The sequence below is a fragment of the Eulemur rufifrons genome, chromosome 30, assembly GCF_041146395.1.
Source record: "Eulemur rufifrons isolate Redbay chromosome 30, OSU_ERuf_1, whole genome shotgun sequence".
NCBI classification, from domain to species: Eukaryota; Metazoa; Chordata; class Mammalia; order Primates; family Lemuridae; genus Eulemur; species Eulemur rufifrons.
This window is the reverse complement of record NC_091012.1, coordinates 124,127,381-124,151,939: the sequence shown is the minus strand read 5'-3', so window position 1 is coordinate 124,151,939 and position 24,559 is coordinate 124,127,381. Positions and strand designations below refer to the sequence as shown.

General features: G+C 36.0%; 1 protein-coding gene and 1 non-coding gene across 4 annotated transcripts in view; both read left to right on the top strand.

Annotated features, from left to right (window-relative positions):
- The window catches only part of POLA1 (DNA polymerase alpha 1, catalytic subunit), a 280,021-nt gene that overhangs the window by 33,127 nt on the left and 222,335 nt on the right, over nt 1-24,559 (top strand). For all 3 annotated transcript variants that reach the window (XM_069464422.1, XM_069464423.1, XM_069464421.1), the window contains 9 exons: nt 1,502-1,591; nt 3,760-3,876; nt 5,094-5,269; nt 7,096-7,225; nt 7,716-7,835; nt 8,851-8,950; nt 10,990-11,114; nt 13,115-13,264; nt 13,682-13,804. In XM_069464422.1, coding sequence (XP_069320523.1) covers nt 1,502-1,591; nt 3,760-3,876; nt 5,094-5,269; nt 7,096-7,225; nt 7,716-7,835; nt 8,851-8,950; nt 10,990-11,114; nt 13,115-13,264; nt 13,682-13,804 — 1,131 coding nt within the window. The remainder of the gene's footprint in view (nt 1-1,501; nt 1,592-3,759; nt 3,877-5,093; nt 5,270-7,095; nt 7,226-7,715; nt 7,836-8,850; nt 8,951-10,989; nt 11,115-13,114; nt 13,265-13,681; nt 13,805-24,559) is intronic.
- Nucleotides 10,323-10,452, top strand: LOC138379343 (small Cajal body-specific RNA 24). The gene has a single exon (XR_011232109.1). It is a non-coding gene; the product is annotated as a small Cajal body-specific RNA 24 (non-coding RNA).

Genomic DNA, 24,559 nt, shown 5'->3' with positions numbered 1-24,559 from the left:
TAACCCATTAAAATGTATTAGAAATAGAAAAGTAGAAACATTTAACAATATTTAAATGTTTCACTACCTGGAAATAATGGGATTCTACACTATATTAGTAGGTGGATAGGCTCAAACTCTCTTTCAATGGCTTAGTTGGAAGCTTTTCCAAAATGCATGGTCAGTGATTACTGTTTTGGGCCCAGCTTGAGGGAAGCGAAATGAAGTTGGGAATACTGTGAATGTTAAAGAGCCATGTATTGGTAAGGTTGATGTGGGCTGGCTAAAAGTGATCAGTGATCTCTAAACTCTCAGTATGCTCTGTGAAGAAGTTTTCATAGGTCCTTAATAAAATGGTGGGAAAAAGTAGTATAATGTAGTGAGTTTTTCACAAAGGTCAATGTATTCAATCTAAAGAATTTCTTTTTTGGAGAGTATGTTGTTTCTTTTATAAAATGCTGGTGTTGATAAATATGTAGGTTGGTTTTGTTGTTTAATGTTCTCGCTCGATAAAATGAAAAAAGTTAGCTACCTCATCAGGGTCCACTTATGTTGTTTTAAATTGGCTTGAGAAATCCAGTACTTGGGGGGGGAGTGCTATTAGATTAGGCTATTATTTGTGAAGTGCCCTGAATTACTATTGGAATAAAATGGCCTAGAAAAATTCCATTAGAGTCAAACTGACATTTTTTAACCAACCTAGTTGTGGAAAACGTATAGCCCTCAAATTCCATTTTAGAGATTTCTTTTTCAATATATTTATGGGGTACAAATGGTTTTTTGTTACATGGATGAATTGTATAGTGGTGAGGTCTAGGCTTTTAGTGTACCTGTCACCCAAATAGGGTACATTGTACCTAGTAGGTAATTTTTCATCCCTCATCCCCCTCCTACTCTCCCCGTTTCTGAGTCTCCAATGTCCATTTTAAGAGATTTTTAATGAGGGTAGATCTTTTGAATACCTGATTGATATTCAGTAATCCAAGTAGAATTTTTATGAGGATGGGTTTTGTGCGATGATAGGTTTTATTTATACTTAAAACACTTACAATTCTTAAATAAGGTTTGTTTTTAGTCTAGTTTCGTTTTTATCAGTTCTTATACCACCATTTGAGGTTAGTTTATACAATCCTTGAGATTTCTTTGCTTGGGAAATACATAAACAGTGAGGTCTACCAGGGATTATATAGGAAAGTAAGTAATGTTTTTGATAGGTATTCTGATTCATATGCTCTAAAATGTGTCCAAATGTACAAGCATGTCCCTGTGGAGGGACTTTCTGCATGATGTTGCTCAGCATTTAAAATTTTGCTTTATTCACATGCTTATTACTAGAATGAGCTCCTCAGAGACTTTGTGCAATTATTACTGCAAAAACCTAGAATCAGGAATTTCACTGCTGCATTTAGTTTTAAAAAGATGGTTTCTTTTAACCCTAGGAAGTCTTACCCTGATTGAAGAAGAAGCCAAGGTACAGCACTTGAGTATAAAGAGTCAATAACTGGTTGTTTTTATTTAACAGAATGTGAAGATTGAGGTTGCTGCAACAGAAAGAACACTGCTAGGTTTTTTCCTTGCAAAAGTTCACAAAATTGATCCTGATATCATTGTGGTAAGTGGATGTTTGATCATTTCATCGGGAAGCTCTTCATTCCTTAGTTCTTTTCGATGTGACTTAATTGGTACTTTTGAGCAGCAGTGAATCTTTTCATAGTACAATGACCCTATGGACTGGTGAGAATTGCTATACTTTCTGCTAATAGAAAGGGGGAAAAATCCCAGCTCACTGCAAGATAGTTTTTTTTTTTCTTTAATATGAAAGAATTATCACTGAAGGCTAGGATTCTCTAGTTATTTACACTCAGAGACCAGCACATAACTAAATGTGTAGAAACTGTTAGTATCTCCAAAATTTTGGCTTAGTCGCCCAATTTTATAGTGGTCATAGGAGTTAATTAATTCTTATGGTTTCATGCAAATCACAGAACTAAGTATTTTAATTTTATGAGCTCAGTGGATCTCTATGACATATTCCTTTCAGAACTTAGAACTAAGAATTTTTTCTTCTCTTGGCGACCCAGTACACTCCCAATTAGACAGTGAGAGCTAATAATTCATTGAGTTGTTTTTGCCATAGTTCCTAAGAGCAGCATTTTGCTTTGTATATCTTCTGGTTTTCCTTACTTTGTAGCCTGTAGAACCCCTTCATTTGTCTTTACTGGGTTAATGGATCAATCAAATTATATTTTTATTTTGTTTTTTCAGAGGAAGGCAGGCTATAAATGCCTGCATTTTAAATGTGATACCAGTGATTTGGTTACATTGAAGCCTTGCAAAAATGTTTGCCATATCCTTCTCTACGTTCATTTTCACTCTTGGATACCTTATCTGGCAATGGCATAGCTAATGTCCTTAGAGCCTGTGGATTGTAACCAATAATCTCTGCACCTGCTTCCCTTATGATATTTCAGTACCCATCTTTAAATGCCAAGAAGATTCTTCCACAGTACTGTACTGTGGTGCTCTGGCTCAGCACTAGGCCCTCACTCAGTCTCCAATAATGATATCTTGCACCCCAAGGAGATGTCATGGAGCCTAGGATACCCGGACCAGGCTTAGGGTGTTAGAGCCAAGTCTGTGTGTGAGAAATCCAGATGTAAGGTGGAATTCTGACATCAATTTGGGTCCCTGATCCCAGGCATGATAATTTGGAGATGATACTTTCTCAGGGCCTTTGAGTCTTTTAATTTAATAGACAAAACTGCCATAAATACATAGTGATTGAGATATATATATATAAAATTGTAGTAAAATACACATAACATAAAATTAACCATCTTGATGATTTTTAAGTTGTACAGTTCAGGGATATTAACTGGGTTCATAATATTGTGCAACCATCATGACCATCCATTTCCATAACTCTTTTCATCTTGTAAAACTGAAACTCTGTACTCATTAACTCCCCATTCCCCCAGCCCCTGACAATCACCGTTCTTTATGTTTCTATGATTTTGACTACTCTCAGTAATGGTATATAGTTTTCATTAAAATTAATAACAAGTAAACATTTATTGATCTGAGTTATTTAATTTTTAATAAACATAGGCATGTGAACCATGTTACATGTTGGAAATTGGAAATTATTATTATGGAAATTAAAAATCTGGTTGCATTTTTCAGATATTTTGTACTCTATACAGTTTTATTTCCTTGTTTTTAACAACTTTCTTATTTGAATTATTCAGTGGTATTGTATATTTATCTTGTTGCATATCAATTAAAAATCTAAATCAGTAGTGTTTGAATTCAGTGTTTTAAGAAGAAACTAAATGCAGTTCCTGAATTTTCTAAGAATTCTTTTGTAAACTGTCATATAACACAGGCAGCATCTATATTTTTAAGGAAGCAAAATGGAATTGTTTGAATATAGCTTTTACTGAGAATGTAAAACGTATGGGACATTAAATTTGCATTTGCCTCTGGGACTGTGAGGCATGAGCTGCAAATTAAAAGACATCGTATGAACCTTGCATCAATTAGGATGAAATAAAGTTTATTCCAGCAATCTGCGTAGCAGCCTTGTTAATGTCAGGGCTAATGAATGCTGCTGATGAATAAATTCCTGAAGAAGAAAGGACTCCCAATCGGAGGTAAGCGCATGTTGTCTTCAATTAGAGACCAGAAAAAGAAAGGGCAAAGAAATTCTGTGCATATGAAGATAAATCCTCTAATTTGCATTTGTTATAACATTATTGGCTGACTTCTTTTTCTGGCTAGGGTCATAATATTTATGGGTTTGAACTGGAAGTACTACTGCAGAGAATCAATATGTGCAAAGTTCCTTACTGGTCCAAGATAGGTCGACTGAAGCGATCCAGCATGCCAAAGCTTGGGGTAATAATAATCTTAAAAATCTTACTTTATTTGGCTTTTTTATATAGGGTAGCTACCAGGGGACACACTGTACTTTTAAAAGCAGGAATTGGTTGTCTTGTGATAGGAATTTCAGTACATTTTAACTTTGGCACTAAACATCTTTTCCTTTGAATTCAGCATTTTATTTGTAAAAACCTCGGTTAGAATCTAGTGAACAAAGACAGTACATTCATGTTGCCTTCACTTTGTTATTCCCAAAGTTACAGCCGTTAGAGCAAAGTTGCAGGGTTCAGAAATCATTGAATGTTATCCTTCAAGAAGAAGATGGGAAGAATGAATGGAAGGGAGCTGACGTTGAACGTATAAGAAGGCAGTTGGCTAAGTGCTTTCTGTGTTAGTGACCTCTCACAGCAACTCCAATTTTATTTTATAGACATTCTCACATAGGTAATGTAACTTGTTCAAGATCATATAACTAGTAAGGGGAAGAACTGAGATTTGAACCCAGGTCTGTCTGACTCTTTTAAGGACTACGTACTTTTCATTCTTCCTGCTTGTTTCATGTATCGAGGTTTTGGTGCGGAACACCTTCTTCCTAAACCTGATACTACACAATGCTTGAAATCTTATTTTACTTAAAGCTTATAAATAGAGTGGATGTGATGCCTCATCAGAGAAATTAGGAATCTGTACCTGTACCTTTTATAATGCTGTCCAGTATTCTGTTGCTATAGATCACAGTTGGGGCCATTATTCTTGTTTCTTTTCGTATCTTTAAGGTGGTAGAGTTGTTATTAACACTTCATCTGAATACTTGCTTAACTAACTCTACCCCCTTCAATATTTTCTTTATATGGCATCTTCTCAGTAAGGTCTTATCCCACCACCCTATTTAAGATGCAGTCCCCCAAATTCCTTTTCCTCCTCACCTTGCTCTATTTTTCCCTTTTTCCATATACTTATTACCTTGTAAAACTATGTAATTTCTTGTTTATGATGTCTGTTTTTAATTTTATGTCATAAATGAGGTCAAGAATCTTTTCTGTTCACTGCTGTATCCTGAGTGCCTAGAACAGTATCAGATACATAGTAAATGTTCAAAAATATTTGATTGATAAATGGAAGAATGAGAGTTTCATCACTGTAATTTTTGAGCCAGCTTCAAGGTAGATTAGAACCAAATGTCCTCAATGTTTGCTCTTTCATGGGGTTTGCTTTTTGTCCTCATCTTATAGGGCCGGAGTGGATTTGGTGAAAGAAATGCTACCTGTGGCCGAATGATATGTGATGTGGAAATTGCAGCAAAGGAATTGATTCGTTGTAAAAGCTACCATTTGTCTGAACTTGTTCAACAGATTCTGAGAACTGAAAGGGTTGTAATCCCAATGGAAAATGTACGAAATATGTTCAGGTATGCTCCTGGATTTTTCAGAATTCGTCTTTCTTGAAATTAATAACAATAGCAACAACAGGACACCAGAACTGTCCTTAGGCTGGAGGCATATGAGCTGGTGGTGCTGTCTGTCTTCATGTCAGTACCACCATCTCCATTACTTTCATAATTGAAACTAATTTGCTTCTTGAATTATTCTGATTTGATCAGTTTATCTCCATCTCCTTCACCTGTCTTAATACTATCTTGATGTTTCCTAATAGTAGTTTGGAAATTGATAGGAAATTTATATTTCTACTCTTGATTAGTTTATTCAGGAATTAGTATAGATATTTTAGAACTAGAAAAACTGAACAATCATTAAGTTATTTAGAGATATTGCTTGTTTATTTCTTTATTCTACTCCTCTGGCCATTTCTCATTCATTCCTGCTAGTTTCTCCTGAGTCCTTCCTTGGACTGCTTCTCTTGTCTGACTCTGCTCCTTCTCTAGGTGATCTCATGGAGTCTAGGAATTTAAATACCATGTGGGTACTGATGCCTCCTTCCTGTGTATTTTCAGGTTAGACCTCCCCCGTTAATTCCAGACTCACTGTTTCCACTTGCCTGTTCTACTTGATATCTAATATGAACCTTCAGCTTGTTCAAAACTGAGCTTTTGATCTTCTACCCTTGACTCTTCCTGTAGTCTTTCCTTACTAAATTAATGACAATTGTTATTTTTCCATTGCTGCTGGAAGCCTCCAAAGTCATTCTCAGCCCCAAACCACTGAGATATCCTTGATTTCTCTCTCTGACATCCCACAGTAGATCCATCAGGGAATCCTGTCAGCTCTATCTTCTAGATATATCTATATCTGACCACTTCTTTTCACTTCTGTTGTACCCACCCTGGTCCAAGCCACCATCCTCTTTCCCCTGGATTACAGGGTTTATATACCCATGTCCTTGCTTTTGCCCTTGCTCCCTTGTGGTCTGCACCAGAGTTATCCTGCTAAAATTAAGTTAGATAACGGTACTCTGCTCAAAATCTTCTAATAACTCTGTTTCATTCAGAGTAAAAACCAGAGTCCTATTTTGACTTATAAGGTCCTATACAATGTGTCTCTATGCCATTAACTCTGTCCTTATCTCCCAGTGCTCTTTCCATCATTCTCTCTGATCTGGGCATATTGGTCTCCTTCCTGGTCCTGAAGTACGGTGTCAGATTTACACTAAGCTCAGGGCCTTTGAGTGTGCTGTTCTGTCTGGGGTACTCTTCTCTTAGATATTCATCCATAAGACTCGCTCCATCACTTCTTCTGGGTCTTTATTCTCATTGAAATCTTCCCCAGTTCCCTAACTACAATTCCAGTCTCTGCCCTAATACTTAATATCCCCTTTGCTTCTTAACTTTTTCTCCTTAACACTTAGCATTATATAACATTTTATGTATTTAATTTCTTTTTCTTTTTTATGCTATGTCTTCCCCATGAGGACATAAGCCCCATGAGGACAGGATTTTTGTTTGTTTTGGTCACAGGCAATGCCTAGCATATAGTAAGCATGCAATATATACGTCCTGGATGGAATGCATGAAAGGATGTAGGTAGCTTTCAGGTTTGTGGTTAATACATTACTTGATTTTATTTTTATGGGATTTTTTTTTGTTTTGTTTTTTGAAGAAAGGCATTAGGATCAACGGTATGAGTGAATTTGTAGTTACATACTGACCTTATTTTAAATTATTTCCAAAGCTAGGGTGCCATTGCTCTGAAATTCCTTGTAATATTTTATGAAGTTCTGATTATAATAATTGTTTCTTTTAATTACTTGATTCTGTTTCATTCTTACTTTTCTGTACAGTGAACCCTCTCATCTGTTGTACCTGTTGGAACACACCTGGAAAGATGCCAGGTTCATTTTGCAGATCATGTGTGAGCTAAATGTTCTTCCATTAGCATTGCAGATCACTAACATCGCTGGGAACATTATGGTAAATTTAACTTAGAAAGGGGGAAAAAGCATTTCCTGTTGGATTCACTGTTTGCTTGGGGTAGTTGTTACATGATAATGAGTCTAAATGCATGCTTATAAAATGAGTAACTTGGATTCTGAAAGCTGGGCTTCTTTTGTAAAAGGAATAACTGGTTGAGAGAAGGGGAGGAATGCCAGGTGCAGTGTGTTGAAATTTGGGCAAACATAAGGATCTTCTCTCTAACATCTGGATGTGTCTGTCTGATGGAATGGTCCATTTGGCAGTAAAGAAATAGCCAAATTGTCAATATTTTAAGTTGTTTTTGTCTTCTTTAACTATAATGCTTAAAGAAAATGTTAGAAATAATTTAGTACCTTTTTTAAAAAAAGCAGCCTTGTTATTTTGAAAGAGTTGGAAGGAGGTGCTATGATAAATTTTACCAACTCAGAGTTGCTTTTGTTCATTGTGGTTTTGAGCGCAAATTTATAAAATAAATTCTATTTAATAGTCCAGGACGCTGATGGGTGGACGATCTGAACGTAACGAGTTCTTATTGCTTCATGCATTTTATGAAAACAACTATATTGTGCCTGACAAGCAGATTTTCAGAAAGTCTCAGCAAAAACTGGTGGGTCCAAAATTGTATAGTATTTTGCTTTTTATTATCCCCCCCTTTTTATTACCTAGATAGCCCTTTTTTGCTGTGTTAACACCTGCTTCCAAAGTAATTAATCCCCTGTGTGCTGTAGAAACCATATCAAGTTTATTCCCTTGTGTTTGTGTGGTTGTTTCCTTTTCTACTTTTCTTTGTACAGACAAAATTATTTCTAAAATATGAAATTCTTTGAGGGAGGCATTAGATCTCTCCGATGGGTGACTATACTTTGCCACCATAGCCCTAGCCAAAGTTAAATGCCAGTTAAACTTTTTATTTCCTTTAACCTGTGAACTTTTATTTTTCTGTTGCATTTTTCTGTGCTAGTGTGGTTAAGGTCTTCACAGTCAGGTTTCTGAAGTGGCCTCCGGCACTTTGGAACTCCGTCACTAGCACTGATAGTAATTGATTCAGAATGGGAATTGAATGTTAAAATGTAATTCTTGTATTTGCTTGTTTTATGCACATTATCAAAATTGGTATAGGGAGTATATTAATTTAGAGGGCCAAGTTCTGCTGAGGAATTGAGTGTTGGCTATTAATAAACTACTTAGGAATGGATTTTCAGTATATGGATGTACTTATTTTATGGTGTCCTTATTAATAATGGGAATAATGATATTTCGTGTTTTTACATCATGAATGTTAGTCAATTTAAGACAATCTCAAATTTTATAATATGAAAAATATTTTTAATCATTGATTTAAAAATATGAAATTTCTATGAATTCGGAAACATTTAAAAATAGAATTTGCATATTTAACTCAGAGATCTATAATAGTATTTGTTTAGGAAACCACCATGGTTGGCATTCATTTGGATTCATGAACATATTGCAATAACTATCTTCATAGGTAGGACCACTAACTTAAAGTAAATAACGTTTATTAGAACTGAGTATTGCAACTGGAAAAGAGGGAATCATAAAACTTCTTAATTAGTTAATTAGTTTGTGGCTGGTGAAGTTATCTTTCCATTTGATATTAGGGAGATGAAGATGAAGAAATTGATGGAGATACCAATAAATACAAGAAAGGCCGTAAGAAAGCAGCTTATGCTGGAGGCTTGGTTTTGGATCCCAAAGTTGGTAAGGCTGGGCAGCAAATTGGTTTGCCCCTGGTGTTAAGGAATTTCTTAATGTAGAACGAGGCTTGAGATAGAAGACCTGAATTATATCTTATAGGTCAGCAAATCGTTTTCATAATGACCTTATTTTTATCTTTTTTGTTCATGTGAAAATCTTGTTTGCTAGTCACCTGGCATGGAATTAATGTGATTTTTTTTTTTTTTTTTTTTTTTTGCTGTTCTAATAAAATTTTATGTATGGACATTGAAATTTAAATTTCACATAGTTTTCATGTATAATGAAATATTATTCTGTTTTTTTACTCTTTCTAACCACTTAAAAATGTAAAAACTATTATTAGCTCATGGGTGGTACAAAACCAGGCAGTAGGCTGGATTTGATCTGCACGTAGTTTGCCAACACCTGATCCAGTATATAGATAGCTGTTTGTCCTGTAGGAGCACCTCTGTCGTCTTTCAGTCACTCTCTGAGGGTGGGCTCTGCCTCTGCCCAGTGTGCCAGGACCAGTTCAGTTGGATAGCAGAATTAAAGAAAGTGCATACAGGCCGGGCACGGTGGCTCACGCCTGTAATCCTAGCACTCTGGGAGGCTGAGGCAGGTGGATCGCTCGAGATCAGGAGTTCGAGACCAGCCTGAGCAAGAGCGAGATCCCGTCTCTACTAAAAATAGACAGAAATTATCTGGCCAACTAAAATATATATAGAAAAAATTAGCCGGGCATGGTTGCACATGCCTGTAGTCCCAGCTACTTGGGAGGCTGAGGCAGGAGGATTGCTTGAGCCCAGGAGTTTGAGGTTGCTGTGAGCTAGGCTGACGCCACGGCACTCACTCTAGCCCGGGCAACAAAGTGAGACTCTGTCTCAAAAAAAAAAAAAAAAAAAAAAAAAAAAGTGCATACAGTAACCACCAATTTAACTTTAACAGGAGAATAACTTTTCCCTGTTGTCATGAATGGCAAAGAAGATGTTTTATGGTACACAGAATCTTTTTTAAAAAACCATATTAACTATTTTCAAGTGTATGGTTCAGTAGTAGTGTTAAGTATATTCACATTGTTGTACAGGAATTAATGTGAATTTTATCAACTAACTTGAACTCTGAGTAGGAGACATTTTTGACAAAAGCAATTTTATTATTGGTTGTAACGAAATAGAGCAGCAATACTTTGGTGTTAGATAGATATGGGTTTGAATTCTATGTGATCTTGGGCTGCCTATTTACCTCTGTATGCCTCAGTTTCCTCTTCCATAAAATGGAGGTAAGAATAATATCTGCCATACAGGGATTTAAGGATTAAAAGTGATTACTTAGTATAGTGCCTGACACAGACTAAGCTATCAATATATGTTTGCAGTGATTACTGTCTTAGTAGCTGACATTTATTTTTGTTTCTTCTCAAGGTGAAGGTAACTCTTTGTAAATGTCCTACAGAAATACATTATAGTAGCTTTCTGTTCACCTGTTGTGAGTAAAACAGGTGGATTGTTCCACTGATGACATATATATATATATATATATATATATATATAGGCTCTTGTTTGATTTCTAGCAGTTTGTGTACAGGTGAATGGGATGTCCATTTTATTCTTTGAAGGTGTAATAGTAAAAAAGTATATATATGTAAACTACTCACTGGGGTTTTTATTTGGGTGCGAGTGGGAGAATAGGTGGGAGGGAATACTTGCTTTGAGAATTTAACAACTTTTTTTGGAATGGATGTGACACCTCTCTAAAATAATTGATATGGGAAGGTGTTTGCCCAGAATAATGGTGTGCTTTGGGGACTGCTAGGGAAAGGACTAGTTGTAGCTGGTTTTAAGGAGAGGCAGGATCGTTTCCTCCCTCTTCTTTTCTGATCTGGGTTTTCACTCTAATCCAAGTCATTTTTTGGAGTGGTAGTTGACTCTCTTTTTTTCTGCCTTAAAGCTCTGGATAGTGTGTAATTTTTAATATACTTCATGATATAGTGCTTCTAATATGTTTGACAACTCTGCTTTTCTTTAGACTTTTTATGACATTATATGGCTTTTTTATTTCAGGTTTTTATGATAAGTTCATTTTGCTTCTGGACTTCAACAGTTTATATCCGTCCATCATACAGGAATTTAACATTTGTTTTACGACAGTACAAAGAGTTGCTTCAGAGGCACAGAAAGTTACAGAGGTTTGTATTCAACCTGAGACTCTTGAGATTGAGGTTTAAAGAATTGCTTAAAGAAGGAAGAGAACCAAAGAGGTTAGCAGTTTAGTTTTTCCTCTTAAAGGATACACTAATCATGTCCTTTCTTAGAGGTCAAAAAAGGAGAAGGATAGAAAGAGGCTCAGGTTCTGTGCCTTTTTTTACACAGCTGTATTGAGGTATAATTCATGTATCATATAATCCACCTACTTAAAGTATGAAGTTCAGTGGCTTTTAGTGTAGTCACAGAGTTTGCAACCATCACCACAATCAATTTTAGGACATTTTCATTATTCCCCAAGGAAACCTTTTAGTTGTCACCTCCCTCAATATCTCTATCCCTCCTAGCTCTAGGCAACCACTAATCATTCTGCCTGTATAGATTTGTGTATTCTGGACATTTCATATAAATGGAATCATACACCCAACCACATGCTTGGGAGCTGTTTTTCAGTCCCAATTTCATATTCCCAGAAGAGAGAATCTGATAGGCTTGCCTAGGTCAGTCAGCACCCCTGGTCCCCATCACCTGTGACCACAGGAGCGAACTCAGAATACAAATCTGGCTGCTAAGGATGGGCCTTTCTGTGGCACTAGAGGATAATTTTACAGAGAAGGTATTGAGTAGACATCCTCAAAAGGTAGTGACTGCATTTGATGAATATTCTTTGAGCTCTGTCCTGCTACTGTGCCAGCGTTGTGATAATTATCATTATCCAGCCCCTGGCCTCCAACCCCTTTCTACCACCATTTTATTTATTTGAGCTTTCCAGTTTTGGATTCTGGAAATATAATAGAATCATTTTGGAGTTGGATGAGACCTTAGAGGTTATCTAAGAAATACTATATATTTTCATGCACAGTACCTCATTTGGTCTTCAAAACAGTATCACACAGGTAGTGGTGGTAGAACTTGGAGTTGATTGTAAATTTCCTGACTCTAGATCCTTTCAGTTTACTTTTTATCTGACATCCATAGTTGCTATAAATAAAATGGAATGTGTACCAAGATCTCTTTAATAGGTGTGCTATCATCATCTACTATATTGGAAAACAATAGGTCCGTGTTACTTTAATAAGAGTATTCATTTGAAGATACTGATATTTATAAAATCAGATAGTTTATAAAGACTGGGTTATCAAATGGCATTGACTTGACGTACTCTAAGCCAAGAGGTTTATTTTTAATTCTGAACCTTTGAAAGGGCAAATGTGCCTGGCTTTCTTTGCAACTTATTAATAGAATTAATGGAGACTTGAGAAAAGTGGTCTAATGCTTTCCCTGCTGTAAATTTTAATATAAGAAGACTGCTGGTTGCTTTTCTAAAATGTTGTTGTTCTTCTACCAATTGTACTAGGAATTTATAGGTAAAAGATACTATATAAATGCTAAGGAATATATATGTATTAATTTTTAGAAGTGTCATGGCCTATTTAAATGTGCTCCAAGCTCTTAAAAGAAGTTTGCTGATTTAGTATTTAGCTTTTTATTTGTAGTCGAAAGCATTTATAATAATTGCTATTATTCTCCATAGTTTTAAAATTCTATAGCATTTTGTTTGGTAGTAAGAATGATTTAAAACAGTAGTTTAGCTGCTGGTTATTCTTTTTTAATCCTAGAGGTCTGTCTCAATGTTTGTATTTTAAAAACTATTTCCCCAGATGTGTTGCTCCCCAGGCTTGTTGGAGAGAGGATAGTATGTGTAAAAATTAATCCCTTTAAATGAAATCTAAATTTGTGAGTTACTACAGGGGTGGGAGATTGGGAATGACAGGCTGATAGAATTGGGAGAAAAGAGGGTGATGTTAACTTCTTCTAAAACCCTCTCAGCTCTTTCTTATACTACCCATGCATTATTGACCTTTACTTATACAAGAAAGTATTCAAGATGTGATCATGGGGTAAAGCTCCCACAAAATGTTATTTTAGGAATTTATTTCATGAAAGTTTGATTTGCATGAAATTTCTGTTGTGTGTTCATTAGGTTGGAGAGCAAGAACGGATCCCTGAGTTGCCAGATCCAAGCTTAGAAATGGGCATTTTGCCCAGAGAGATCCGGAAACTGGTAGAGCGGAGAAAACAAGTCAAACAGCTAATGAAACAGCCAGATTTAAATCCAGACCTTGTTCTTCAGGTATATCTTTTTACTAAGTGACATCTGAGTGACAGTCTCAGCTTTTAGAATTTGATTATTTAGGAATGGAATAAACAGGCTGCTGTGGGTAAATACATGTGCTTTTAAGTTTGTAGGTAGGTAACCATTCAAAAATACTAGAGTGCCTCAATGGAAGGTACTTTTTTACCTGTAAAGGCCATATCTGAGTGAGATCTTTTTGACTCTTGGGAGCTTTAGAGTCTGTTTACCTGCTTTCAGGGGGTTACGGAGTCATGCATCCAGAAGGATGAACTGAGTATGTTAAGAGTTTTTTTTTTTTTTTTAAGGGATATTGAGGGTTTTACTTTCTCATTGGTGATCTAGAAAGACATCCAATATAATACTTAAGTATCTGCAAGTATTGTTGTTTGTCTTTTGCCCTTGTGTGGTCTGCAGTATGACATTCGACAGAAGGCTTTGAAGCTCACGGCGAACAGTATGTACGGTTGCCTGGGATTTTCCTTCAGCAGATTTTACGCCAAACCACTGGCTGCCTTGGTGACATACAAAGGAAGGGAGGTAAATGGCATAATAGCATTCACATCTCTAAATATGATAGTATTTTTAACTATACATGTGATAGTGTGGGAGAGCCAAGTTTGTTATCTAGTTATACTGCTTCAAGTACAGTACCCCTTTCTTAGGACAAGTTTGAGACAAATAGGCATTTAAATAAGGATTCATTAATTTATCTGTGTGCATGTGTGTGTTTATTGAGCATCTACTATGTGCCAGGCATTGTTCTAGGTACTGGGGATAGAGTGTCAAGCAAGACATAAAAGGTCCCTGCTATCATGAGGCTTAACATTTTACCAAGCGTGGGATATGGGGTGGGGATAAGGGGTGAGGTGAAGGTAGTTTGGGAAAACAGACTATAAAAAAGCGAATAAAGTACAAGAAATAACCAAAAAAATACGATAGAAGTAAATGCTCTGCGGATAATTAAAACAGGGTGGTGGGCTAGAGAATGTTTAGATGGCTAGTTTAGACTGGTCAGGGAAGTCTTCTTTGAGGAGATGACATGAATAAGACTTAAATGATATAAGGGAGTTAGTTTTTTTGCTGATGGATTAGCTTGGAGTGTGAAGGAAAGGTAGAAATCGGGAGGATAGCTAGTGGAGCCTTTTTCTAAGATGGAGAAATCTGGGAAAGAGTTCTATCTTGGATGTGTTGTCTTTGACATGAATAATAGATCTCTAGGCATAATAAGTAGGAAGTTGGGTGTATAGATCTAGAATTTCAGGAATATTGTCAGGACTAGAGTTACTGATTGAGAGTTATTGGCTTTAGTAAGATGGGCCAGACAACAAACAGATTTTAGGTATTGTCACTTACTGAACAGTGTAAGCTTCATCTATTTTAGTACTATGTGCATGGGTTTTTCTTAATTTGTAAAAGAATAGTTATAAAAATTCCATTTAACTCCATTAAACTATTGTCTGTCAGTAAATTTAAGACTGCTCAGTCTTAAAGGAGGTAGTTAGTGGTGATGGGCAAAATGCTTGTTGTATTGGGGGTCTGGACTCCAAATACTTCAGAACAGGAGTTGGCAAACTGTGGCCTACAGGCCAAATCCAGCCTGCCATCTATTTTTGTAAATAAGGTTTTATTGGAACAGAGCCAAGTTCATTCATTTACATATCATCCATGGCTGCTTTTGCATTATAACAGGACAGTTGAGTAGTCAAGATAGAGGCTTTCATGGCCTTCAAAACCTAAAACATTTACTATCTGGCCTTTTCTAGGAAAAAAAAGTTTGCTGACCCCTGTAGAGTCCATACCAGCTCTGTCTAGTAGAACTTTAAGTTGATGAAAATATTCTCCATCTGTACCATCCAATACAGCACTCTAGCCACAGGTGGCTAGTGAGCACTTGATTTCTGGCTAGTGACAACTAGTTGAGGAACTGGACTTTTAGATTTCTTTAATGAATTTAAGTTTAAATAGCCACATGTGGCTAGTGGCTACTGTATTGGACAGTGCAAATCTAGCTGGTATGTGAAACAAAACATCAGGCTGTTCGGAGTCACTCTTCTGTTGGTAGCCCTGTCTCAAACACATGGCTTGGGGCACAGCGAGGAAGGGCAAAATATGTGTTCAACACTAGCAGTGTGTTCGAAGCTTTCATATTGTGTTATTTCATTAAAACCACACAAGAATCCTTTGATATAGGTAATAATGTTCCCATTTTGAAGATGAGAAAGCTAAGCCTAAAAGAGGTGAAATATAAGTGGCTATTTTGAATATGATTCCATATCTTCCTGATTTAAGTCTTTGACTCCATTAGGTCTCTCTCCATCTCAGTGTCTTTCATGACTGTGGTTCTGCTTTATATTCTGCCTCTTATTCCTGGAAGATCATATTTTTCGATACACTTCTCAAGACATGGGCCTTTTTTACATGAAAAAGATATAGGTGTTTTAGGGGTTAGTTGAAGTGAGGGAAGGATGTTTTCAGTTTCTTAGGCTAAGTTTACTTCAAAGTTATTTAAATTTTATTTTTGTATGTGTATCCAGTGGCTTCTGATAGAATACCATCTTATTTTTGTATTAGGAAATGCACTCGCTATGCCCCAACTGGGTGATAATACATGGGTTGACTATTGAGATTGGATCAAGGTTACTCTTAAGTTTCTCACGAGAGGCAATAGTTGACAATTTACTCCCTTGGAGAGTGCCTCTTGCTGTTGGGAAATCCCTGTTGTTACATTTTTTTGCATTGGCTCAGAAATCCACAAGCTTAAAAGGGCACTGTTGATAATGATAAGCCCCAAATTTGTCCAGTGATCTCCCCCACTCCCCTAATCCATTGTGTTTTAAGGGCAATATTTTCGTTTAGCTGTATTTTTTTAATAGGGAGTTTAAACTGAATTTTTATTTTTCTGTTGTATAAAATATAGCAATAATAAATCTTTAAATAACATAAAAACTTCTGCTTTCCCCACTAAAAAACAAAGAATTTCAGACAAATCTAGAAATAATCACACGTGATTTAAATTCCTTGTTTCTACTTCCCCCTTTTTTTTTGTCCCTTTGCTCCTTCCCACAAATAATGATTAGTACAACAACTGTGAAAAGTAGGCCTTTAAAGTAATTTGAGGTCGGCCAGGCACAGTGGCTCATGCCTGTAATTCTAGCACTCTGGGATGCCAAGGTGGGAGGATTGCCTGAGCTCAGGAGTTCGAGACCAGCCTGGGCAAGAGCGAGACCAGACCCCCCTCTGCTAAAAATAGAAAAATTACCCGGGCACGGTGGTGTGTGCTTGTAGTCCTAGCTACTTGGGAGGCTGAGGCAAGAGGATCGCTTGAGCCCAGGAGTTTGAGGTTGCAGTGAGCTACGATGATGCCACTGCACTCTATCTAGCCTGGGTGACAGAGCAAGACTCTGTCTCAAAAAAAAAAAAAGTAATTTGAGGTTAATGAGAAATAATAATTACACAGTTGCTCCCTGGAAATCTTATTCTAGAAGATCCAAAGCCACCTACAGATATTATTTCCTAAAATAAAAATGATTGTTAAAATATTGGTCATAATTATTAGTACTGGTGGATGGAACTGTGGCCATCTTTGAGTTTGCTAGCATTTCTCTATATTCTGTTAATTCTTTGTGGTTTTCACATGTCTCACAATTATTAAAGACATAGGAGGAGGGAAGTGAAAATGAGAGTCAGTTTGCTGAGATTTTGGAATACCTTTGTAACTTATTACACTAGTATTTTTGGTAATAAGATAGAGTGGACAAAATGATATATTAATAGTAACCTGAAGATCCTACAAGTTGTTTGCTTTTAAAGTCTTTGTAGGATAAATGAAAGTTCAAGTGGAATTAATGAGAAGGAAACCTGGTTACCATTGCACAAGATTATAAAATTTTACATTTGGATATGGATTAATAGATAAGCTGGGGAGGCCTTGAGGCCCCTTCTTCCTTTCTTTTTAAGTTGATTTTATGTTTGCTCAGTTTTGTTGGAATCGTGCAGGTTTGGCTCTGGTGACCTAATAATTTCTGTAATCAAATGTATTATGGCTGCTAGCGTACTCAGTAATTACTAATTGTACTTTTAAAAACAGGTTTGTAATAAAGATGCTAACAGTTGTGTCAGATGGGTAGCAATATTGTATTTTCACAGATGTGACCTTTCACACTTAAACTCTTCCATGATTTTGAATTGCTCAATATATGGGTAGAGGAATTAGTTAATGGTTAAGGAATTGTGTAAAGGAGCTCACAGTGTGCAAGTTATTTAAAAATAATGAAGTCAGTATTTCAGAGAAGTAATGTGGAAACTTCACTGATAGACACTCAAAAGTAAATCTATACAAATACCACTTGCGTTTGTGTTTGTTCTCAATGTATGTGTAGAAAGTCATAAAAAAAAAAGAAAGTGGGCAAGCCTACAGCACTGAGTGGATGTATATTTTTAAACCACGAAGAAAAACTTATCAGTTGTCAAGTGCCTGATGTGGTAATTGAAGTGATTGTTCACTAGATGGCGATAGACACCCTGAGATCATTAATCAATTAAGGATTTTATTCTGTGAAGGCCATTTAATGACTCAAATTTGTCCACAATTTAGACTTTTATTGATTTTGGAACTATTAAAGAAAGACTAAAATTGGCCCAAAGGGTTATAATAGTCTAATCTATTTGGTATTTAAAATAATGACGATTTTTGAATCATAAGTTTTATTGATAAGAATAATCATTTAATTTATCATAGCAAGCTAATTCTTCTATCAAGTAGCTAATTTCATATTTCTGGCCATGGAGCCAGACTGGGACACGCAGTCCCAGTATCAGAGGCTAATCTAAAGAGAATTGGGAATGATTTTGATATATAATTTTGCCTCTTTGAATTCGTTTATTTTTATTGAGGCATTTCAAACTTACTGTATACTTATAGCATACTCGTTGCATAATCCTTGTGTAATGGTAATATTTGTCTTTATGGAGTAATTGGGACTTATTGACATTGGTATTGTTTTATTTCTCCATTCTGTTATTTCTGTGCCCTTGAGAAAACCTTTTTTAATCTGGATTTCTGACTGCACTTTACAGTGAACGTATGCTGTAATGTTTGGGTATAGAGTCCATGCATTTTCATTTTCCCACCTGATAGGCTGAAATGAGTCTTTGCCAGCCTGCTTGCCAACTGGTTGTAGACTGCAGGGCTTTTAATTGTGTTTGCAGCCAAAATTTGTGCATTTGGAAAACGTATCCAAATCATTAGTGCAAACATTAAAATCTGGGCAAGCCTTTCTGGGATTCTCGGTGGTATGGTAGCACCTGTCAGGACCCCTTGGGAATGGCACTGGGAAAGAGAGCTCTAGCCTTTGTTGGTGTCAGTGGTGAAAAAGAATTAGTGAATATGGAGAATCTTACAATTAAGTGTTAAGGGAGTCTTTCATCTTTACCTGGAAATAAGCAAAAATTTCACTTTTCTAATCTTTTCTTAAGAATACCCTAGTTTTTCTTTTCTTTTCTTTTTTTTTTTTTGAGATAGAGTCTCACTCTGTTGCCCGGGCTAGAGTGCCATGGCGTCATCCTAGCTCACAGCAACCTCAAACTCCTGGGCTCAAGCAATCCTTCTGCCTCAGCCTCCCGGGTAGCTGGGACTACAGGCATGTGCCACCATGCCCAGCTAATTTTTTCTATATATATTTTTAGCTGTCCATATAATTTCTTTCTATTTTTAGTAGAGACGGGGTCTCGCTCTTGCTCAGGCTGGTCTCGAACTCCTGAGCTCAAACGATCTACCCACCTCGGCCTCCCAGAGTGCTAGGATTACAGGCGTGAGCCACCGTGACCGACCACCCTAGTTTTTCTTAAAAAAATTAAAAGCAGTGATATTATAGAGACAATTAAAGACCATTTCCTCCCTACCCTCTCTCATTTCTTTTTCTTCTTCCTCAGAAATAACTATTCTCCCAGGATTGATTTTTATCCTCCTTACCTATGTTTTTTTTTTCTTTTATAACATATGTGTGCACATATGCATGTGGTACATTAAGAGTTTTTGCCATTTATCTGTCATTCTATACATTCTTTTCCAGTTTGAAAAAAAAGCAGGAGGGAAAAAACCATGCTCTGTATACCACATTTTAAAGTGTATCCATCTGGTGCATTTTTTTAATTTTGATTTATTCATGTTAACTATTGTATAACATTTCAGTGAATAAATATAGGACAGTGTATTTTTGTTTTTCCATCATCTACATTTTTAGGTTTCCAAGTTTTTATTTGTCTTTCGGATGTTACAGACAGTGCTACGGTAGACAGTGCCACCTATACAAGAGTTTCTCTATTGTATTTCTAGGAGTGGAATTTGCACTATATCTGCAAGCAGTATATGAGATTTTATTGATACGAGAAATGATTTAATTTGTCATGGCAAGCTGAATTCTTTTGTCAAATAGCAAAATTCATGTCTTTGGCTGGAATCACAGTATCAGAGGCTAATCTAAAGAGAATTGGAAATGATTTTGATATATAATTTTACCTCTTTGAATTTTTTGTTTATTTTTCTATTGAGAGATTTTAAACTTATTGTATAGTTGTAAACATACCCATTGCATAATCCTGAGTATTCCACATCCTTGTAGCCACTTGTTGTTATCAGAATTTTTATTTTTTGCCAGTCTCATGAATATGAACTGGTATCTCATTGTGATTTTAATTTGCATTTCCTTAATTATGAGTTAAGTTGGACATCTTTTGATGTGTTTATTAACTCTTCATTTTCTTGTCTGAATTGCCTGTATGAACATACATGTCCTATTTTGTTGAGCTATATGTCTCTTAGTATTTCTTCTTCAGTATTCAAAGGCTAATTGTTTGGTCATTTGTGTTACACATAGCTTTTGTAGCCTGTGACTTGTCCTTTAACTTTTTTTATAGTTGTTTATTGTGCAGGAATTTCTGATTTTAATGCCAAATACTTGATTTTTTTCCTCTACACTTTGTGGGGTTTTTCCCCCCAATAAGGAATCTTTCCCTCCTTTAGTAAAATAAACATTCTTTCTCCTTTATTTTCTTCTAAAAGTTGCAAAGTTTGACTTTTCTTATTTAGATCTTTAATTCTTCTGGAAATTATTTTAGGGATGGTATAAGTTAGGGATCTAGTTGTATTTGTCTGTTTGCTTCCTTGTAGAGTTGTTGAATTTGTTCCTCTTTTCCAATAATTTACAAACTATGACTTATAGGCTAACCTGTTTTTGTAAATAAAGTTTTATTGAGACACAGCCCCACCCATTTGTTTATGGCTGCATTTGCACTACAACAGCAGAGTTGAGTAGTTGCCATAGAGACTGAGTGACCTGCAAAGCGTAAAATATGTCCGTCCCATCTGGCCCTTTACAGAAAAGGTTTGCTGACCTCTGGTCTAAAAGATAGTCATGAGTAATAGAAGAGTAACTCTCGTTTCTAATGGCAGCAGGCATAGTTGGTGAAAATAGAGAAAATTACACTAAAGGTAATAAGAAAGAAGGAAAACAATCTTTTGGACATAAAAAATACAGGTTTTGAAGTTTTACCTGTTTTGAGATTGTCATGAGAACTTCTCTCTACCCAAGCAGAGTGAAGTGGAGGAGGTCTGTGAATCCTCTGAAGTTGTATGTAACATTTTGTGTGTTTGTGCATATGTGAACTTTTTGGGGGGAGAAGGGTGCATAGCATTTAAGAGATTCTAAAAGGAGACCATGATATAAAAATGGTAAAGAACTACTGATTCTTATACTTCATTTCTGCCCTATTATGTAGCTTGAGGGGAAACTTTAGCCTTAAAAATGTATGCTTCTGTCGCCTAAAACATGGCAGTGTGAAGAATTTTCTTGCCAGACCAGACCCATGGAAACTATGTGGGTGGTAAGAGGGAAGAGTTCTAATTCTGTCTCTAGAATTTTTAATAGCCACCACTAAGACTACTTTTAACTTCAGCTGACCTACTAACATTTTGATTTTTTTTTAATATGAGAATTTCTTTTAAGGCTAAAATAAGGGTTTAATATATTTTGGCAGATATATTTTATGTTAAAAAAAAGCAATATCCTTTTTAGTATATTTCATAGTATTTCAGTGAATTCATTTCAATTTTCACTTTTGAAGTCGTTTACATTATAAAATTTGAAGCCAGAGAAACTGGCTTTTTAGTGTCATTTCAGGGGTGTTTGGGTTCTAAATTCTTTGCAATTTTTCAAACTAATAACACGTACTATTCAGCTTTATTAATTCACTAATTCAGAATTTGCAGTAATTCAGATGGAATGAGTTGAAATTCTTCTTAGTACAAATTAATAGTTATTTTAGAGCATAGTTCTTTTTATATACCCTTAAATACAGGTTGATTATCCCTAATCCCAAAAGCTCCAAAATCCAGTTTTTTGAGTGCCAACAGGATGCTCAAAGGAAAATGCTTACTGGAGTATTTCAGATTTTAGATTTTTGAATTAGGGACGCTCAACCAGTATAATGCAAATATTCCAAAATCTGAAAAATTTCAAAATTTGAAACACTCTGGTCCCAAGCATCTTGGATAAGGGATATTCAGCCTGTATTACAGAAACTATCTGCAGCCAAGTAAGTGGCATCTTAACTGCAGATCATTTATATCGACTAAGGAACATTTACATCTACTTGTTTATTTGTCTGCATTCTTTCTAAAGATTGATGCAAGTACTGTTGGTACCCCATGGAAGGCCAGTCCAAATTATAACAACTTAGACTTTGAGTAATTTGAGAGAAATGCAATGAAAATAAAATTCAAGTATATAGAATAATTCATGCTTATCTCATATATGCTTATAATCATGTACAATACGTACTTATATGTGATAAGCATGTAGTATAATAGTATACATATTATATATATTTATTATTATAACATGGTTTTGTGTTTATAGAGATAAATAGGTGAGTTAAACTTAGGCCTAATTTGAATTATTCTGTATGCTTGAAAACACTGAGTATTTCTTTCAAAATAGCCAAAACTTTAGACTTGAGACAAATTCAGAATGACCGTATCCTTCTTTCTTAATACATCTAAGATGCCTGGACATTAGCCTCTGTGCGCCCTTTGGGGTTTTGAACATCATACAGGTACAATGTTTAGGAAGATACAAGATGGTTGATGTTAGAGGTAGCTGGGAAGAGAAATACTAGGTCAAATCCTGCCTGAGATCTGCTGTGAAATGGGCTGGGATTTGTGAGTGAGTGTAAGAGAAAAAAGCATGATCAAGGAGACCATTTAGATACATTCTAATATTTGTTTCCTTTGCATTTACTGAAATTTTTGAATGGTTGCCACAGCTTTGTTTTACCTAAGCTTTGGGGAATCCAGGCACAGGCCCATGTGCCATGATGATATAAGTCTGTCAGAGCAGGAGCACCTGCACCTCCCTCCTACACACACATTATTCTGCGCGTCTCAATGGCAGTAAGAGATGGTCCTGGGGTTGTGGGTTGGCCTTGCTAGTCTTGCAGAATATTGTGTCAGTACTAACCTTCAGAATTCCAGGGCTGCTTTTGTTAAAGAAGATGGAATTTCCTTATTCTCGATCTAAATTTCTGTCTTTTTTCACCTATCCATTGGATTTTTTATTACTAGATTTTTTTGAATGGGTCTGCATAAACTAGTATCAATACTTATAGTTTTTTTTATTTATTAACAAAAAACAAACCAAAAGTCTGTAGTCTCAAATTATTTCCATATTCTCCAATCTCCGGTTCTGTTCAGTTTGTCGGAGTACACTTTAGACAGTTTTGTGTTCCGCTTAGCATCTAGCCTTGTGCCCTACATAGCAGATGCTTTTTTGTCTTACCTCTGGGATCATGTTCGCCTAGTAGTTTCTGTACATATAGATGGGTGGATCTGGAGGTGGTGCGTTTTTAAAAGAAGGTCTTGATATTTAAGCCTATTTTGAGTTTATAAAAATGGCCAGGATACTCAGAATAAGAAAAAGGATACTTTGTACATTTGTACTAGGCACTGTTATTTGAGAAGACAGAGACAGAGTATTTTTGCCTCGATATTTTGCCTTTTAATTATGAAACCATTGGGAATGTGGCTAAGGATGAGAAGATAAATACTGTAAGACTGACCTTGTGTCGGTATCACTGATCTCTGCTGAGTTAGATTAAGTTTCATTAATTTGACTCAAATCACATAAATTGAGACCTGAAAATCCCTTCCTTTCTTCCCCACTCCTCACTAGAATGAGTGACTTTTTGTTAACCCAATTTCATTCCACTTTCTATATATGTGAAAATTTTATATAAACCTATTTTTGTATATGTTTCTTTTTCACAAGCCGCGTGTTATTTGACAGGTGTTCTAAAGCTCCTTGCTTTGGCAATGTACCAAGATGATAGAGCAGTAATGATTGTGAAAGTGCCATTCTCTCCTTGTTAAGAGATAAAAAGAAGAGTGTGAAGTTATTAGCCACTATTCACCAGTGGCATAGAAATTGGTGCAAGGTTTAATTGTCTGATTCTACAGTCGGTCTGTATAGGTAATTTCCTGGATAGTACTACTCTTAAGGAAAGAGGAAAATAATCATATAACTTCACTTTTTTCCTTTTTTTTTTTTTTTTACAAATTGCAGATTGATTGATTGAAGAGAAAGGATCACTAGAAAACTAAAGTATTGACTTCACAGGCTTTCTCTTTCCTTATCTGCCCAGGTAATAGATTTATGGGTGACATGGCAGCTCTCAGCAACCTTGCAAATTTTCCAACCCTCCCAATGAATCAGATGCCCAAGTGTTTGAAACTGGTGGTGTACAAGATGTTACTCCACTGTCTCCTTATTTTAGCCATGCTGGATATATTTATTGCTAATTGGAAGGACCTACTTTTGGCAGCCCAGGCTGTCTGGAGGCTTGAACATAATACCCTTCACAACAGTATAGCCAGGCCCCTTAAAGACACATCCATGTCAAATTTAAAAACAAAGCAAACTCATTGGGCTTATTATAGCTTAGCACTGGTTAACTAAGGGAAGACTAATAGAATTAGTGCCTTCTATTTGTGTTTCATCATTTCAGTGGGCAGCAGGAGCCTGTGTCAATTTGCCAGATCATAAATACTGTGTTAAATTACAGTGAGCTGAGTTTGGTAAGTTGTGGGAGTTTTGGAAGGCGGGGAGAAGAATAGTTTTATGTATGTGTGTATGTGTTAAGAAGCTGTTTGATTTTAAGCCAGGGATTCCTGAGCCCTGTAGTCATTGTTTTAGAGATCTTGTACCTACTTTGAAATTTAGTACCAGTGTCGGGTTGTAC